We start from the raw sequence: 19,117 nt of genomic DNA on the forward strand, positions 1-19,117 counted from the left end.
GGGGGGTTGATCTTGTCAAACAAACTTGCTTGATGGCCTGATTTATTAAGCTTCCCCACACCCCCCACAGATACAGAATGGGCAAAAAGCTCTCATCGGTAATTCAGGCCTTCGTGCTTCGATGGGGTAATGAAAACAGAGGCTCAGGGAGGGGACAGTAGAAGCTTCCTTTCTGCTCTTCAGTAAAGCTTTTGACACTGTTTCACATAGAAGACTAGTAATCATGCTGGATGGCATGGGAGCAGGATAAGAAATCTGTAAACTGGATGAGGAAGTGGTTAAACGGACTGCAGAGAGTGGTGATCGATTGGAGTCCGCTCTGGTTAAGGTAACGTGACCAGTGGCTTACCTCAGGGCTCTGTGCCAGGGCCTAGTTCTTTTCATTATCTCTTTATTTAGTAGCATTGCGGAGGGTCTTGAAGGAAGAATGTGCCTCTTTGCAAAGGGACACAATTCTGCAGTAAGCTGGAAAAAATAAAAGGGGACTTACATCTATTTTTTTGCTAAGGCTTGTTAAGGGTCTGGCATGTGTATATCAGTGCAGCGAAGTGTAAAGTCACACATCTGAGGCATTAAAATCCATTAGCTACGTCTCAGTGAAGGGGATAAGGACTGGCAGCTACTACACTGAACAGTTCTAGGACAAATATCCCTGGTGACTTGAGGGTTGCCAGTCAGTGTAATGAAACGGCAGGGAAGCCTTAGCAGCGTGCCTGGATGCACAAGCAGGCCGATACAGTACAGTGTGCTCCGACGGAGCGCACTGTAGCCTGCTATTGGATGCGCGTTTTCCCTTACCCTTATTCAGTAAGGGGAGGAAAATGCGCGTCCAATCCACGGCACCTAATAGCGCCCTCAACATGCAAATGCATGTTGAGGGCCCTATTAGGTATGCGCGCGGGATACAGAAAGTAAAATGTGCAGCCAAGCCGCACATTTTACGGGAAAGTGCACAGAAAAGCAGTAAAAACTGCTTTTCTGTGCACCCTCCGACTTAATATCATGGCGATATTAAGTCTGAGGTCCCGAAGAGTAAAAAAAGTAAAAAAAAAAAAAAATTTGAATTCGGCCCGCGGCTGTCGGGCCGAAACCGGATGCTCAATTTTTGCCGGCGTCCGGTTTTCCGAGCCCGTAGCTGTCAGCGGGGCTCGAGAACCAACGTCGGCAAAATTGAGCGTCGGCTGTCAAACCCGCTGACAGCCGCCGCTCCTGTCAAAAAGGAGGCACTAGGGACGCGCTAGTGTCCCTAGTGCCTCCTTTTCCCCGTTTCTACCGCACCACCTAATTTGAATACTGCATCGCGCACACCGGGAGAGCGGGCATTCACTAGAGAGACACCACTATCAGCCAGAGGCCTACTTAAGAGTATTTGGCACCTGGGGTGAATACTTCTTTGGCACCCCCCCCCCCCCGCCCAATCTATAATTTTGAAATTTGCTAAACAAAATATTTCAAAAGAGCAGACAACATCAAATAACACCCAATAAATTAAAACTAATAAAGATTTTAAAAATCTCCCTCTCTCCTAAGATTGTTGTAGACTGGGGGCACATATGCACACACACGCATACACACACACACACAAAATATGCTCCCTCATACATACACATTCATGCTTGGTGAGAGACAGAGGGAGCATGTGTATGTATGAGAAACACACACACACACACACATACACACAGTTTCTCTGTACCTCTCTCACACACAAACATGCTTCTTCCATATCTCACACACACACACACACACACACTTCCTGTTTGTCTCTCTCTCACACACACACACACTTCCTCTTTCTTTCTCTCTCTCACACACACACATGCAGACAAAAACTGAACTGGAAACCACAAGCCAGATTCTGTATGCAATGCAACAGTGGAAAAGCAAAAAAATCACTATTCCTCAAAACAATACAATCAAGAAATATAAATCAATCAGAATAGTAAAACCATACTAAAATATATATATTTCCAAACAGCAGACACATTAAATAACACCCAATAATTAAAACTAATAAGGATTTTAAAAATCTCCTGCTCTCCATATCTGTCATCCTAAGATTATTGTAGACTGGGGACATGTATGCACACACACACACACACACACACACACACAACAATATGCTCCCTCTCTCTCATACACACACATACATGTTGGTGATGGATAGAGAGAGCATGTGTGTGTGTGAAGACAAACACACACACACACACACACACACACACACGTTCTCTGTACCTCTCTCACACACTTCCTCTGTGTGTCACACACAGACATGCTTCCTCCATCTCTCTCTCTCACATATGCACACATGTAGTCAAAAATTGAACTGGAAACCACAAGCCAGATTCCATATGCAGTGCAACAATGGAAAAATAGAAAATCACTATTCCTCAAAACAATAAACCAAACGCCAGATGAGAAAAACTTAATAGCTATATTCGAACATAGCAGGTTATTTTTTGTGGTCCAGAAATATGTATGGCTGGATAACTTTAGGCTGGTTATATTCAGCCTGAATATTAGGCTGGTTTTATTCAGTGGGAATATTTAGGCTGGTTATGTTCAACTTTAGTTGGATAAACTTGTCCACTAACCGGCTTACTGAATATGGAGCCCAGGGTTTTTTTTTTTTCTAGCTGTGTCTTTTGGTTTTCATGGACATTGCCTTCCTCTGTTCAGGTGATAAGCTGTGGTGGGCTGACCAAACCTCTGAGAAGATTGGACCCTGCCACAAGAAGGACGGAGCAGACGTTGCAGGTGCTGCGGAACAGTAACCACGTTTGGTGATGCACATGAAAGTTTATGACGAAAAGATACAGGACGGTAAGGGTTTGCGGGTCCCTGCCAAGTCTGCTGCCCTGTGCGTTGGCTACCGTTGATCCCTCTCGGCTGCAACAATAGACCAGAGAGTCATTTAATGGTAGCCATAAGGTCAGGGGGCTACGATTTCAATAAGTATTCAAAACTAGAGGGGCATGTATTATCCCGGTTTCTTTTTCATATTATTCCTGTACTGGATCCTCCTTCAGCGGCTGACATTGTTGCGCCTTCCTTGCTTGTTACACTCAAGGTCTAACCTTGAGTCGCCCAGCAAGTGACAGGTAATGTCGGATCAGCAATACTTGGTTTGGGCCCTCTCCCCTCCAATTTTGTATGGAAAAGTTGTGCAGCTGGCTGACGCCATCTGAATGCGGTCTTCTCTTAACCCGTCTCCTGAGCCACTCCCCAGCTGTAGGCAGGGGCATGCAACTTAGATTCCTGATCCAGTTCACGAGGAAACACCAGACGTATAAGTATGGAAATAATTCAGTGCAGCAGTTTGTGATTTTTATCGTGCACTGAGTTTTCCAGTTCTCAGATTGTGTGTATGTATAGAGAGAGTAACAGATGTCGCAGGTTAACTGCTCCTTTTAACCATTCCCTCCCCCCCCCTCCATTTTTTTTCTGCTTAGGTACGAACCCCTGCAGCGTGAATAACGGGGATTGCTCTCAGCTTGCCTGCCGACCTCGGAAAACCACCCGAGCTTGCATGTGCACAGCCGGATATAGTTTGAAGAGCGGGCAGCAGTCCTGTGAGGTCAGCAGAGGGTTGATTGATGATTGATTGATTGTTGGTGCTGAAGCTTCTGTTATTTTTCAAGGTCCATGGTTGATCTTGCTGTAAATAAGGAGCAAACCACCAAAGAGAACCTAAAGCACTTACTTCTTTGCTGTGATGTTGTAGTGATCGGTTTTAGCTGGGAATGTTACATTTTTGGGACACAGGCAGGAGGAGATGTATCTGCGTAGTCAAAGACACACTCAAAGAACCTAAGCGTTTCCTTTGTTGGCCTCTTGTCCATCTCGGATTTCATACTGAAGTATGATATATTACTCCGAGTACAAGACAGCCTCGGACATGACTTCCTCTTGTCTCTGAGGAGAACGAATCAGAAATATATGACTACCTCCATTTCCCCTCTTCCCTTATGGTCAACTTCCCCTCCACCCTCATCTTTACCTTCCTTTTCTCCGCTCTCCCCTTCTTATTTTACATTTCTGCCTCCTCTTTTTCTCCTTCTCCCCTCTCCCTGCTCAGCAAGCTGCTGCTCCTTGCTCCAGTGGCTTTGTGTGAGATGCCGTGCTCGCTCCGGTCTGCCCCCATGCAGGCTGAAGCTATTGCTGCCCGCCCTGCATGGGTCGAAGCAGCAGCAGCTACCGCTCCCTATGCCAACCCTGGTTTGTGATCAAAAAAGTAAACTTCATTTTTTCAACAGCACTTCAGGGAAAAAAAAGCCTCTCCTTTTGGGCCAGTACAGTAACTCGCCTCAAGGTTATGGCTGTGGAGAAGATGGCTGAGGAGGAGATAGGATAGATGTCTGTAAAATAATGAGTGGTATGGAACAGCTGAATACAAATTGGCTGTTTACTTATTTCAGAAGTACAACGATTAGGTGACATGCAATGAACTTATAAGTAGTACATTTAAAAAATTTTTTTTTTATTTGATGCATATTTAAGCTCTGGAATTCATTGCCTGATGGTGTGGTGAAAGATGTTAATGTTGCTGGGTTTAAAAAAGGTTTGGATGAGTTCCTGGAGGAAAAGTCCAAAAACCATTATTAAGGTGGATTTGAAGAAATCCACTGCTTATCCCTGGGATAAGCAGCATGGGAATCTATCAGTCTTTCTGGGATCCTGCCAGTACTTGTGACCTGGACTGGACACTGTTGGGATCAAGATACTGGGCTTGATGGACCTTTGGTCTGACCCAGTATGGAAATCTTTGTTCTTATATTAGTCTCACAGGGATCACTGTGCAGCATTTTATTCACAGAGCCCTGATATTCAGTTAACTCCCAGTAACTCCAATTTAAGGGCCTATCCTACATTTAGGCCAGCTGTTGACTCCCCTAAATTAGGCTGCCAGGGTTGGAAATCAGGCTGAACACCTAACTTTTGTTCCCCCAAACCTGGCCCTGCTTTTGGCACGCCCATTTTTAAGGTGCCTACATTTAGGGGCATTGTAAACAGAGGTACCGAGCCGGAAGAATTTGTATTTAGGAATGGTCTAGTTAGGGTGCCTAGGTTATTTGAACATTGGCCTTTGAGAGACTGATCAAACGTATGTATCTTGTAGGTTTTCTCTCTTCGTGGGCATTAGGAGTCAAATAGTTTGGCAAAATTTGAAGGCCTTTTGCCTTTTTGGCTATCTGAGATTCCATGTTTTCATAGCAAAGACTGAGGGGTTTTTTTGTTTTTTTAAATACCCTTAAATAGACCACCTATGGGTCCACACCATGTTGCTTTTCCATTCTTTTATGGAGGATTAGTGTTAAACCTTTCACTGGTTTGAGATCATTTTTGGACCCTCTAGTTTCATCTTAAAGTTGGGAAGGCTAATTTCAAATGACAGCTCTTTCCCTAGTCGGTGAATAGTCTGGCAAGTTCATATCTCTTACCTTAAGTGGGACATGTAGAACAGACATTCAGAAAAGAAATGACTGATCAGACAGAAGCCCATGACTGCCTTTCTGGAGCAGCTGTCACAGTGGGTGCTAGGTTTGACTTCCCCGCAAGCCACTAATGCTCTAATCAGCATTTTTGGATAAGAAAAATAAGCAGAAAATCTTCCAGGGACAACGACTGAGCTTTACTGTCCTGCCTGCCTGTATAGAAGAGAATCTGACTTCGCCCATTCCCTATTTAACCAAACATTTTCAGGCCGATGCAATAACCTGTGCATTAAGAGCCTGTGCGCTGAATTTCCATGCACAGTTTAAATGTGCAGATGAAAAAAATGTTAACTTCCAGTGCAGCAAGGTAATGCGTGGGGAGTTAAAATGTGCAGTCTGCACAGGCTGACTACATGTTTTATCTCAGGAGGGGAGGGGCTGGATGGGAGACAGCGTATAGTAGCATATCTTTTCTTGTGCTCCTCAGTGAGGAGCATCTTGTTGTATGACTTGTTTAGTATCGGAACTTTTGTTGTGCTCCTAGCCAGCTATCTGGCCATGGTTAGACTTAAAAAAATAAACACACTGTCGAGTCTTTGCTGCCTGCCCTCGCCGGGAGGGGGGGGGGGGGTGGGGGAGGATCCTCAGCAATGAATCCAGTATTGGAAACTTTACTCCACCTCTGACTAGGAGTACAGCTTCTAGTGTTAAGAAAATGTGTGCTTAGCCAGCCCACTTCTGCATTGGGAGGGAATTGTGCAATGCCCTTATTTGTGTGGGATTTCCATGCGCGGGTGCTTAGCAGAACTCACATTTCTGACGCAGATTTTGTGAGCGTAAAACTCCCTGCTGCATTGGCAGTAAGGTTTACTCTCGCAAAAAGTGCGTTCAAGAGCAGGGAAAGCTGTGCATTCGGGTGAATGCACCTTTCTGTATCTGCCTGTTTGGAGGTAATCTTCAAAGTAGTTAAACATGTAAAAGTAGCAATTTTCTATTCCCCATTTACCCACGTATATAAGTCATTGTATGCATAGAAATCCTTTTGAAAATTACCTCCTTCAAGTTGAAGTCTGTGGGTACTTCTCATTTATGCTAATTTTCCAAGCTAAAATGCACACGTACTGTACGTACACTTTGAGAATTACAAAAAGAAGTCAATTATCCAGCTAAGGAGATAGTCAGATAGTAAGCGGATGGGCAGTGGGCAGATTGGGGGCGGAGCACTTAGCCGGTTAACTGAAGCGGATAAGTATGGTATTCGCTCTTAATCCGGTTAAGTTAATTGGATATGTTACACCCGCCATAGAGCAGGTTCTAACTTGCCGGATTATACCGTATCCAGCTAAATAGTGCCGTGCCGCTGAATATCCCATGTAACTAACGGATAAGTTATATTCTGCTAAGTTACCTATATGGCTATCTTTCAATATTGGTCCCAAAAAATATATGTTTGAAAGGGTATAGGCCTTGCCCCCGCCCACCCCCTTCCCTCTTTTATATGCGGGTAAAAAATATGCGTGTGCGGGTGTTGGACAATTTTACAAGAGGCCATTTATATGGGCAGAGCACTCTGTAGCTGCGTTAAATGCCTCTTGAAAATTACGCTCTCCTTTGGCTTTTCCTCTACTGATGGTCACAAATAATCTCATGTTTCTTCCTTATCCATATTCCTATACCTGCTCTGCCATGTGGTGCATGTTAAATACTCATCCACATCAGCTTGAGTCAGGGCAAATGCTGTGATGGGGGTTTCCCCCCATTTGTTGGTATTGCTTTGTCCTCTTACCCTGGCTTATTTGTGCTGTTTTTGTTTTTGTGATTGCTCAAAGCGGGGGTGGGGAGAGGGAACACATTTCTGAAGGAGCAGAGTGTGAGGGTGCCATGAATTTTATACAGATGGACTTTGCCACACCGAGGCTGGCAAGAGTCTCATTGACTAGGAAAGAACGGCAAGGAAGCCATTGCAGCCGCATGCAACACCCCAAGAGGACACTGCCGTGAAGGCTGCCCCCCCCCCCCCCCCCCCCCACACACACACACACACACTACGTCCATTCTGGATATTAATCCATGGAAATGTATCATGGGATATTTTCCCCCCTAAAATAAGATGACAGTTTATTTTATTTTTCTCCTGGCTTTTAAAAACCTACCCCTGTAAATTTACAAAACAAAAAAACCGTTTGGTGAAACAATCTAATTTTGTTGACCCATGTTTAGGTCACGTTGACGGAGCACCATGGTGCCCACTTGATATAATGGATAGCCAGCAGAAAAGTGTGTGTGTGTGTGTGTGCAGCGCTGTGACGTTCCTCGCTCTCCGCTGCTTGGTACGGCGCCTTCGATTTTTCTTGTGTGGTTTGACTCTCCCATGTATTGCAGGCGTGGGCTCCTTCTTGCTGTATTCGGTCCATGAAGGAATCCGCGGAATTCCGCTTGACCCGGTCGATAAGTCAGATGCCTTGGTTCCTGTCTCTGGGACATCGCTGGCTGTTGGAATAGATTTCCATGCGGGTGAGAGAAACGGAAGCTCTTCTGTCCAAACCATTTTGAAGCCGCACAAATTTGTGAAGAAATAACCAAAAGAAATCTCATGGTTGACTAGACAGTTCCTACAGTCACACGGCCTTGCAAGGCTAAATGGATTTACAGTTCAGGAGGAGACCTGGCTTTCTGGAACTGCCGTTTGCCAAAAGGCTCACTATGTAGAATTTGGCTTTTCTTCATACATGGGGGGTGGACACGCTGGATGAATGTCTTCTGGAAAAAATCATAGCTTTCCCACAATGGATATTTATCAGATGTATTTGCATACACTTGGTTTAAGACAGATTTAATCTAGATAGCTGGGTTAATCTGAAAACCAGACCTGTTTGTGGTCATTGAGGGACACCAGGGCTAGTAGGGAGGCGGCCTGTGATCCAGATGATACTCTCCCAATGAGAAATCTGTGATTTAGCCAGAGAACAGCACATCTTAGCTACCAAGTACATCCATATGTATGGCGGGGAGGGGAAGTGGGGGGAAATAGGGAAATACCAGAGTTCAGGTTTGATAGCAATAGGAAATAGATGGGGCCTTTCAAGAAAAGGTAAATGGAAAACAGGGGCCGAATGATGCTTGTACCTTAAATCTGTGAGGTATGGCTCTGCCTGCGTAGCATTTTCCTCAGCATCGTAATGTTCTCTTCTTAGATAATGACACTATTTACTGGGTGGACATGGGTCTAAGCACCATCAGCAGGGCAAAGCGTGACCAGACGTGGCGTGAGGATGTCGTTACCAATGGCATCGGCAGAGTTGAAGGAATAGCCGTTGATTGGATAGCCGGTGAGTTTTGGCGCTCATCCACATTCTGAACCTGATGTGAAAAGCTTTCTGGTATCTTAAGGCTGGCACGGTGAGCCTCGAGCCACCCGATTAATGCCATTAGCAGAGCGAAACTGCACTTGTGCTTTGCCGCTCTCTCTCACTGCACAGCAGCAGGGCATGTTGAAAATATAAAAGCAACGTAATCTATAAATGCAGCACATATAACCCCAAAATTGAATACATATGAAAGGAGACAAAATATTCCATTCTGTAAAAAAAAAAAGCCACTCCTCGGTGGAAGGATGTTTTTCAGAGGGAATCAGTGGCATGATGTCCTTTTCCTGCAGTCTCACATTCCTTTTCAAGGGAGAAAGTGCAAATCATACACCGTGAGTTCAGAGAACATATTTGTAGGTATTCAATGATCGATACTGTGGGTATTATAAAGCATGCCCTGCACCCATGTACACAGGTATGTATTTGAAGCAGATTCAATTAGTGCTATGGGATACATGTGGCAGTTTGGGTTTTTTTTGGTTTTCTTTCTTTTGTGCTGTCCTAGTACTGGAAGGGAGGCCTCTTCTGAGGATGGCATGCTTGCTAGGATGACTGTTTACTCCCTGCTCTTACGATTGAATGCATTGCTGTCATTGGTGGCCTCCACAGGGCAGGCCTACTTTGAGCGCATTTGTTAGGGGAAACAATATATATATTTGTAACCGCTACCAATGCTGTTTTGTAGGAAACATTTACTGGACGGATCAGGGATTTGACGTGATTGAAGTGGCACGGCTGAATGGCTCCTTCCGTTACGTGGTGATTTCTCAAGGACTGGACAAGCCTCGTGCCATCGCTGTGCATCCGGAGAAAGGGTGAGTCCTGCAGCCAAATAAAAGTTCCATGAAAAATGTTTTTTCTTTCCTTTTTCCCTATCTTTGAAAATCTCTGACTTTTCCCAAATTTTCCTCCCTTTTCTCTGAGGTTCACATGTTTGTGATTTTTGGAAATCCTTGGGGACAGACACAGAGCATGGTGGTTAGGGGTTTGCAGGTAGAAGAAATGATAGAGGGATATGCTTGGGGCAGCTGTGGAGGGCAATGATGGGAATAGAGTTGAGAGGGCTGGAGGGAGGTTGGTTTAGGCAATGGGAATTTTCCTAGCGTGTAGCCAGATGGACTTAGGATCCCTCAGAGGTGTGCCTTGGTCTGGTAGCTGGTTCCCGGCGTGGACTTTGCTGCTGAAAGGCAGCAGCTGAGCAGGATCAGGATCCGGATGGAGTTGGGGGCCCTTAATTCCACAGGTTCTCGAAGAGATGGGCATCAAAGTTCCTCAGGAAGAGTCCAATCAAGGGAGTGGATCCAATCATGGATGGCCTGAGGGGTCCAGCAAAAGCCTTCTTCTTCACAAATCTGTTAAAAAAAAAAAAATAAATAAATAAATTATATATCTGGTAGTTCAGGAAGTGGAACCCTCCGAGCGGGCCTGAAGGTAGGCTGGGCAATGACAATATTGTATACATTGCCAGAGAAACCATGGAGTTGTTGGCGATCCCTAAAGTGGAATGCATCGGTTGTCTGCGGTCACGAAGAAGACTACCATTCCTGTAGTGGGTTCAGAGCTCTGAAGGGGCATCAGGACAGGAAGCTGGAGATTCATCTTAATAAGGATAATTTGAGGTGTCCTGCACTTGCATTCGGGTGGCGGTATGTAGTTATTTCATTCAGTGGGCCAATTTGTGCTGGGTTGGTGCAGCAATTACAGGGTACAAGATCGCTGTCTCCATCGGAAGCCAGCAGGTGGATGTCTGGAGGCGGCAGCAGCTTATGTAGCAGATGCCTTATATGACCTCATAAGAACTTCTTCGAGACTCAATGATGTCTGCGGTTGTGGCCAGGAGGATCCTTTGGTTAACGAACTGGTCAGCGGATGTGTGGTCTTAAGTCTTGTTTGGGACCTTACCCTTCAAAGGGAAAGCTTCTGTTTGGTGAAGACTTAGAGGAGCTCGTAACACGTCTCGGTGAGACTAAAGGGCAAAGGCTGCCAGACGATAAGCCCAGAGGAAACAGAAATTCTTTTTCTGGGAAGGCCCGATTTCAGTCAAACAGATGGTTCCGGCAGGGTAGGCCCTCAATCAAGGCAGAAAGCCAGGCAGAGAGTGTCTCGGCCAGTGTTCCAGCAGAGCAAAGTCCACCCAATGAAGCAATGCCGGTCCATCCTAGCTTCCTGTTTGGAGGGCGTTTGACTATTTACGAGGAGTGGGCCAAAATCAGCAGACCCGAAGGTCCTCAGCATGATAAGAGATGTTACTTGTTAGAATTCTCTTGTCCGCTAAGGGACTTGTTCATGGTGTCCCCTTGAGCTTTGATTGGCAAGAGAAAGGTGGTTCAAGAAACTGTGGAATGGTTACAAGTGCTGAGAGCCGTAGCTCCTGTTCCAGTGTAGGAACAAAGAATGGGAATGTATTCCATATACTTTGTAGTACCGAAAAAGGAAGGTCTTTCTGTCGAGTTTTGGGATTAAAAAAAAGGTGAATGTCGTTTTTAAGGTTCCTCATTTTCAAATGGAAACTCTGTGGTTGGTGATTGCAGCAGTGCTCAAGGGAGAGTTCCTGGCATATCTAGACTTGACTGAAGCTTACCTGCATATTATGATCCATCTGGATCCTGCATATTATGATCCATCTGGATCACCAAAGATTTCTGCGCTTCATGATCCTTGGAAAACATTTTCAATTTTGCGCCCTTCCGTTTGGATTGGCAACGGACCCAAGAATGTTCACCAAGGTGATGGTGATTATGGCGGCGGCGCTCAGAAAAAAGGGCATCTTAGTTCATTCATATCTGGACGACTGGCTCATCCGAGCGAAGTCAGAAGCCCTTGGAGTCCAGGTAGTGGCTGTAGTCTTGGAGCAGTTGATGGGTTGGCTGGGATGGGTGGTGAATATGGCAAAGAGTCATCTCAACCCGTCTCAGTTCTGGAATTTTTGGGAGTGTGCATCAACACCAGGGCAGGAAAGGTTTTGCCTATGGAGGATCGTATACTCAAACTGCAGAAGCAGGTGTGCTGATTGTTGGAAGTGAAGGTACCCAAGGTCTGGGATTAACCCCAGGTGTTGGGCTCTATGGCTTTGACGTTAGAGCTGGTAGCGTGGGCCTTTGTGCATATGAAACCTCTGCAGCGGTCTCTCCTTTCCCAATGGGAACCTGTGTCATAACAGTTTTCATCTTCCCCTACCGTTTGAAGAGCCCGCCAGGTCCAGTCTTTCATGGTGGCTTGATCAAGAACCTTTGAGACATGAAGTGGACCTGGAAGTGCCAGACTGGGTGGTGGTTACCACGGATGCCAGTCTCTTTGACTGGGAAGCAGTTTGCCAGGATCAGTCGGCTCAGGGGGCGATGGTCTGAGGAAGAGAAGGCCTGGTCTATCAGTCATTTGGAGACAAGGGCAGTGTGGTACGTGTTGATTGTGTTTCTGCCTCGGTTGACCGGCTGCTCGGTGTGCATCTTGTTGGACAATGCAGCCATGGTAGCTTACATCAACCGACAAGGAGGAAAAAGGAGTCGGGCAGTGGCCCAGGAGGATCAGGATTTGTTTCTCTGGGCAGTGCAGAACCTAGCAATGATAGTGGCGTCTTGCATTGCCAGAGTGGACAACATATAGGTGGACTTTCTCAGTCACCAGAAATTGGATCCCGGGGAGTGGGAGTTATCGGTGGAAGCGATGGCTCTAACATCACTGATGGAGTATTCCCCACCTGGATTTCATGGCGATGCAAATGAACGCCAAAGCACCCCGGTTTATCAGTCGCAGAAGACAGCATGGAGCGGAAGGCGTGTATCCTCTAGTTCTGCCTTGGCCCCTTGGGATCCTTCTTTGTGTTCCTTCATTGGCCCCTGGTGGGCAAACTGATATGATGCATAGAAAGTCACCCCGGAAAGTAATTCTGGTGGCACCAGAGTGGCCAGGGCATCCGTGGTTCATGGATCTGGTCAATTTGGTGGTGGCTGGTCCTCTGCAGATCACCCATTTGCTGAAGCTGCTTTGTCAGTCCAGAATTTCCCGGATTGGGGCGGATCGCTTTTGTCTTGCAGCCTGGCTTTTGAGAGGAGTTGTTTGAGAGAGAAGGGATATCTGAGGATGTCATTACCACCTTGTTGCAGGTTAGAAAGACTTCCACATCTTTATCATATGTGAGGGTCTGGAAAGTCTTTGAGTCCTGATGCTTGAGTTGTGGAATAGTCTCGACTCAGACCTCGATAGCATACGTTTTGGCCTTCTTTCAGAAGGGATTGGTGAAAAGCTTGGCTTTCAAACTCTCTGAAGACTCAGGTGCAGCCATGGGCTGGTTTGCAAGGCGAGATGCGTGGTGTGTCGCTGGCTGCCCATCCAGATGTAGTTCGCTTCCTTCGAGGGCTAAACATCTGCATCCTCCAGTTCAGAAAATATGTTCCTCATGGAATCTCAGTCTGGTCCTTAGAAGGATGTGTGGGCTCCTTTTGAACCTTTGAAAAGATCTATATTAATGCATCTCATTTTGAAAGTAGTTTTTCTGGTAGCCATTTGTTCCACCTGGAGGATTTTGGAACTGCAAGCGTTTTCATGCACAAAACCTTTTTTGAAGATCTCGGATTCTGGGTTCTCTTTGAGGAAGGTGCCCTCTTTTCTTCTGAAGGTTGTGTCAGCGTTCCATTTGAACCAGACTGTAGAGCTTCTTGCCTTCCCAAATTTGGACATATCATCTCCACATGTTAAAGATTTAAGGTGTTTGGAAGTGAAGCGGGCTTTATTCAAAGTCATCAATAGTTTCAAGGTGTCTGACCATCTTTTTGTGCTATGGAGTGGTCCTAGGAAAGGGCAGAAAGCATCAAAGTCCATGATTGCAAGATGGTTGAAAGAGGCCATAAGCACTGCTTATATCTGTAAGGGGCGTTCGGATCCAGAGGGATTGAGAGCTCATTCATGGGCCGATACAGTACAGTGCGCTCCGTTGGAGCGCACCGTTAACCTGCCCTTGACGCGCGTTTTCCCTTACCCCTTATTCAGTAAGGGGCGGAAAAACGCGTGTCAACCCACGGCACCTAATAGCGCGCGGGATACAGTAAGTAAATGTGCAGCCAAGCTGCACATTTTACTTACTGTATCCCATAGGTGTAAGAAATTAGCATTTTACTTACTGTACGTGTAGGTGTAAGAAATTAGCACCTACCCAAAGGTAGGCGCTAGTTTCTGCCGGCACCGGGAAAGTGCACAGAAAAGCAGTAAAAACTGCTTTTCTGTGCACCCTCTGACTTAATATCATAGCGATATTAAGTCGGAGGTCCCGAAGGGTGTAAAAAGTAAAAAAAAAAAAAAAAAAAAAAAGAAAAAAAATTTAAATTGGTCCGGCGGCTATCGGGCTGAAACCGGACGCTCAATTTTGCCGGCATCCGGTTTCTGAGCCCGTGGCTGTCAGCGGGCTCGAGAACAGACGCCGGCAAAATTGAGCGTTGGCTGTCAAACCCGCTGACAGCCGCCACTCTGGGTCAAAAGGAGGCGCTAGGGACGCGCTAGTGCCCCTAGCGCCTCCTTTTGCCTGTTTCTACCGCACCACCTAATTTACATACTGAATCGCGCGCACCAGCTAGTGGCTGGTGCGCGCGCCGGGAGAGCGGGGCGTTCGTCCGCTGTCCCACGTTTTTACTGAATCGGCCCGTCAGTTTGGTCTCAGGTGACTTCTTATTTATTTATTTATTTATTTATTTTAGATTTTTATATACCGGCATTCGAGACAGCAGTCACATCATGCTGGTTCACATAAAACAGGGGTGCAAAGTAAACATAACAATAACAATGGTGCTGAAAAGGCAGTTACATATAACAAGGTGATAAGAACTTGGCTTAGAGGAAGAGAAAGGACAGGTTATTAATTTACACAAGTAAACGATAGGATTCTTGGGTTGAATGCCAGTTGGTGTCGCCACAGAAATTTATCAAGCGGCTACTTGGGAGTTACATACTTTTGCCAGACATTATTAGTTGGATGTCCAAGACCCAGAGACCTTGGGTTTTGGCGAAAGTGTTCTTCGAGCAGGACTCTCGCAGTCCCACCCTAATTAGGGAAACCTAGGTACATCCCAGGAGTTTGGACTGATCCAAGTGTGAACAGGAAAGGAAAATTTGTTCTTACCTGCTAATTTTCATTCCTGGAATATCACGGATCAGTCCAGAGACCTGCCCTGTTATGGGGGGAGAGTCCACTCATGTTTAGGTTAGAGTCCTGGTGGTATATAGGCTGCAGAGCTGCTTAGGTTTTTAAGTTGTTTTCCTGTTGTGGAATTATAGTGTGGGGGTGATCAGTTTCGGTCTTTTTCCCCTTGCTCATTTGTAGAAATGTATTTGCATTAATGTTGCAGAGGAATAAACTCTAGGATGCGGAGGAATATCGGCTCCTCTGTCATTTGGATGTCAAGAGGCTTTTTGTGCAGTATTTGGAAGTCTCACAAGCGGTCTGAAAGGCAGACCGCCTATTTGTCCTTCACGGTGAAAAGAAACAGGGCGAACCAGCTTCACAGGCTACCACAGCTTGCTGGAATAAGGAGGTGATCACGGGAGCCTATGTGGAGGCTGGAAAGCCATTACCCTCTCAGATTAGGGCTCGTTCCACTAGGGTTCAAGTGGTCTCATGGGCAGAGGTCAGACTACTGTCTCCCATCAATATCCGTCGTTTTCCTTAGTGTAGACAGATGGACTCGGCATCCCACCCTCGGCTGCCCAAGACCTGCACCACAGGTCCTCCCATGGAATGGGCCTCGAATCTAAGGAATCACAGGTAAGTGTTTATCCAGTCCCTAGATTAAGGCACCTATATTCTTACTGGAGCTCGGTGGTTATGGTTGGTTGAGTACAGTTACGGTTATCCATTTTTTAATCATGTTGTAATCATATTTTCAATTAAGTCCTTTCACTAGTATGTCCACGGTGGCTTTTGAAGGGAATACTGGAGAGCTGAGGTCACTGCAGGGGTATCTGCATGGTGACATTAGCTTTGCAACCTGACTCAGTCTCCATCTGCTGGCAGAGGAGCATAACCCATTGGTTCTGAGTCCATCTATCTACACTAAGGAAAACAAAATTATCAGGTAAGTAATTTCCTCCAATTAGCTCCTCATTATTCTAAGTTCCCATACATGGCAAGAAGTTAGCAGATTAGTGACACCAATATCCTATGACATCATCACTATGCTGATCTTGGTATAATCATCTCACCATTAGTCTGTGATGTCATCTAACACAAGTTCAGAGAAATAGTCTGTAACTTTCCAGACCTTGAGTGTATAATTAGTCTCTTGATAACATGACACTGCAAAGTTACATTTATTGCTTTTACACATCTGTGCAGGGCCTCCCTTGGTTTGTTTTTTTCTTATGACTCATGAAAGAGTTCAGTGTCTTATAAATCAAATGTCTTTTTATATTGTACCAAGCAAGATTCTCTCAATGACTTTGTCTCCAGCCTTCACGGCTGTGCAGAGTACTGGACATTTCCCTTTCTGATCTGGAAAGACCTAATCCTGTCTGTGTAGGATTTGTGTTTCGAGCCTTATACCATTTTCTTAGTCCTTGTCTGATCTGCTTCCTTCTTTTCAATGTCCTGACAAAGGTAGAGCCTCCAGAACTGAATACAGGACTCAGATTGTGGGGGTCTCACTACTAGCGTCCTATATTAGAGAATATTGTCGCCTCTTTCCATACTGCTGCCGTCTCTGTTTGTGCATCTGAGCACTCTGCTAGCTTTATCTGCTGCTTTATTACATTGATTGGCAACCTATGGTTCATCTGACGTGATTACTCCTGGGCCTCTCCTCAGAGCGCCAGGTTTTCTAATTGATGGGTTGTGGGGCTCGGGATGTATGATTTTGCATTTAAAGCACCTCTCCCAAACTCCTTGACCACTTTTTCCAGGCTTCTTTTATTAAGTCTCTTTTCTTTCCTCCTGTGTTAGGTACCTGTTCTGGACAGAGTGGGGTCAGTACCCTCGCATTGAGCGGTCTCAGTTGGATGGTACAGAGAGAGCGGTTCTGGTGAACATCAGTATCAGTTGGCCAAACGGGATCTCGATTGATTATAAGGTGGGTGCAGTTCCTTCACACAGATGAGGGCAGGAACAAGAATTTGCTTAAGTGGAAAGCCTCTGCCGATGCTGCCGCCGAAAAGGCATGCATCAGTGCTATTTTATTTCTTCATATTTCTACTGAAGCGATGTGCAAAGGTCGTTTTCATGTTAAAATTCAGATTATTGGTATGTGACAAGGCTGCTGCCTTAAAACTGCACATTACCGCCGATGATTATAAGGGAGTGGGGGGTCATGTTGCCAGTGCTGAGCAGTGCCCTTTGACCTCGAGCAAAGTCAGCGTGGGTGATCCAGTGCCATCTTCTGAAATAAGGCGATCAGAGGGCAGCTTGTTCACTGGGACATTTTGATTCACTTGTGCTTGCGGTTTGGCAGTCTACAATGCTGTGGCTCGTTTTGCACCAGTACAAATCTTACACGTCCTAGAATGTATGGGGAGCAGATGTAAGGAAGCAAATACGCCCTGCCTCAGAAAGCTATCAACGCAGAGCCACCACCTGACGTGAGAAACCTAAATGAAGGGAATCGAGGCCTTGCTTTGCTTTCTTTAGAATGTGTTAACGCTAATTTTGGAGAGCCCTTTTCTACCTCTCTTTGTGGTACTGGGAGTATATAAATTTAGAAGCACGGGGGGGTTATAAAACATCACCACTGACAAAATGGATTGCACATCAGCACCAGCTGCAGTTTGACAGTGTTCGTTTTTGTTTTGAGCTTGCCATTTTCCCCACCCTTTGATGAGCACAATACAACTGTCTCGGGGTGGTGGTGTACTCTGTAATGACCTCATCCTGGGAGTCTGGAAGGCCACCCGTTTACACTTCAGGCCTCGCCGCTCGCGCAGGCTGCGTGTCACGTGCAGCACGCGCTGCAATCCAGTCGGCTCTTATTACTGTCTTCGCTCCATGATCAATACTGGCAGCTGTGAAAATTGTTTTCAGGTACTAGTTACAGTCCAAGCTTGCTGTTCTTTGTGCTGAATTTCCTTCTCAGGCAGGGAAGCTGTACTGGTGCGATGCTCGGACAGATAAGATTGAGAGGATTGATCTGGAAACCGGAGAGAACAGGGAGGTGGTGCTCTCCAGCAACAATATGGACATGTTTTCCGTCTCTGTCTTTGAGGACTACATTTATTGGAGTGACAGGTAACCGTCCTTTCGTTTGGATTGGCGGAAAATACAGGTTATTAAAATAATAATTTAAAAAAAAAAAAGGTTTTTTTACCTCTTTGGGACTCGGTGATACCTTGCTGCAGTTCCCCTTCCGGCCAAGTGCAGTGAATGAAAACACCAGTGATGACCGAGGAAGGCGAGAGGCCCTTTAGGACACGGTAGTGCTTTGTAACAGACGGACACGCGCAAACACAAATGCAGGTTCAGTTGCTGTTGCAAGTTCCCCCTCGGCATCCGTTTTAATTTCAGCCTTTGGGAATAGGTTATTGAGATGAGCTGACTTTGCTTTTTTTTTCCGTCCCTCCCCTCCCCAGCCCGCCCCCCCCCCCCTTTTCACATCCGATCTGAGCTGCGGGTTTGGTCTGGAGGTCCTGGCTCGTGCTCAGCCTGGCTGAGCCAGAGGGCCTGGGTTTGATTCCCCGGCTGAGACCCCTGCTTCGTGGGCCCCCTCTTTCTCAGGCTGCTGATGTTGGAAGGGCTGCTGCTGCTGAGGCCTCAGCCGAGCGGGAGCAGGGAGAGCAGTATCCCTTGGAGACTCCCTAAATGAGCAGGGAGGCGGCTGCACCACTTAATAACAGGGAGGTAGTGGGGTAAAAATAATGGTCTGAGGAAACCCTGGAAGATGCACCCAGCAGCTGGACAGGGAGGAGTGGAGCCATTCGGGAGAGGCTAAACTGTGAAGAAATGTTTTGCACCGCTGAGAGCAGCTTAAGGTAGAAGGCGGGAGTGTCGGGAGTCTGCCCTCTGACCCCCGGTCTTGCGCTTTCTTCCACTGCAGGACCCACGCTAACGGCTCTATTAAGAGAGGCAACAAAGATAATGCCACGGACTCGCTGTCCCTAAGAACAGGGATTGGTGTGCAGTTAAAGGACATCAAGGTGTTTAATCGAGATAGACAGAAGGGTACGTACGTCCTGTAACAATTATGCTTCATAATAAAAATGTTTTGTCTGTTTCTAAAGTGTGACTTAATGGGTTTATCCCTCCATTATTGAATGAAGTGGTTTGGCTGTTGTGTGAGTCCACCTGGATGAGATGAGAGCTTTCTGTTGGGCTACTTTTAATACATGTGATTTGTGCATTGACCTGAT

At 46.1% G+C, this 19,117-nt stretch overlaps 1 protein-coding gene across 1 annotated transcript in view; it reads left to right on the top strand.

Moving 5' to 3' along the window:
- The window catches only part of LRP1 (LDL receptor related protein 1), a 657,378-nt gene that overhangs the window by 370,560 nt on the left and 267,701 nt on the right, over positions 1-19,117 (top strand). Inside the window, 8 exon segments of the mRNA XM_029594881.1 lie at positions 2,677-2,820; positions 3,450-3,573; positions 7,813-7,946; positions 8,627-8,761; positions 9,486-9,615; positions 16,725-16,851; positions 17,848-17,999; positions 18,805-18,929. Of these exon segments, the coding sequence (XP_029450741.1) occupies positions 2,677-2,820; positions 3,450-3,573; positions 7,813-7,946; positions 8,627-8,761; positions 9,486-9,615; positions 16,725-16,851; positions 17,848-17,999; positions 18,805-18,929 (1,071 nt within the window).

Source organism: Rhinatrema bivittatum, chromosome 3, assembly GCF_901001135.1.
Source record: "Rhinatrema bivittatum chromosome 3, aRhiBiv1.1, whole genome shotgun sequence".
In the NCBI taxonomy this organism is placed as follows: Eukaryota; Metazoa; Chordata; class Amphibia; order Gymnophiona; family Rhinatrematidae; genus Rhinatrema; species Rhinatrema bivittatum.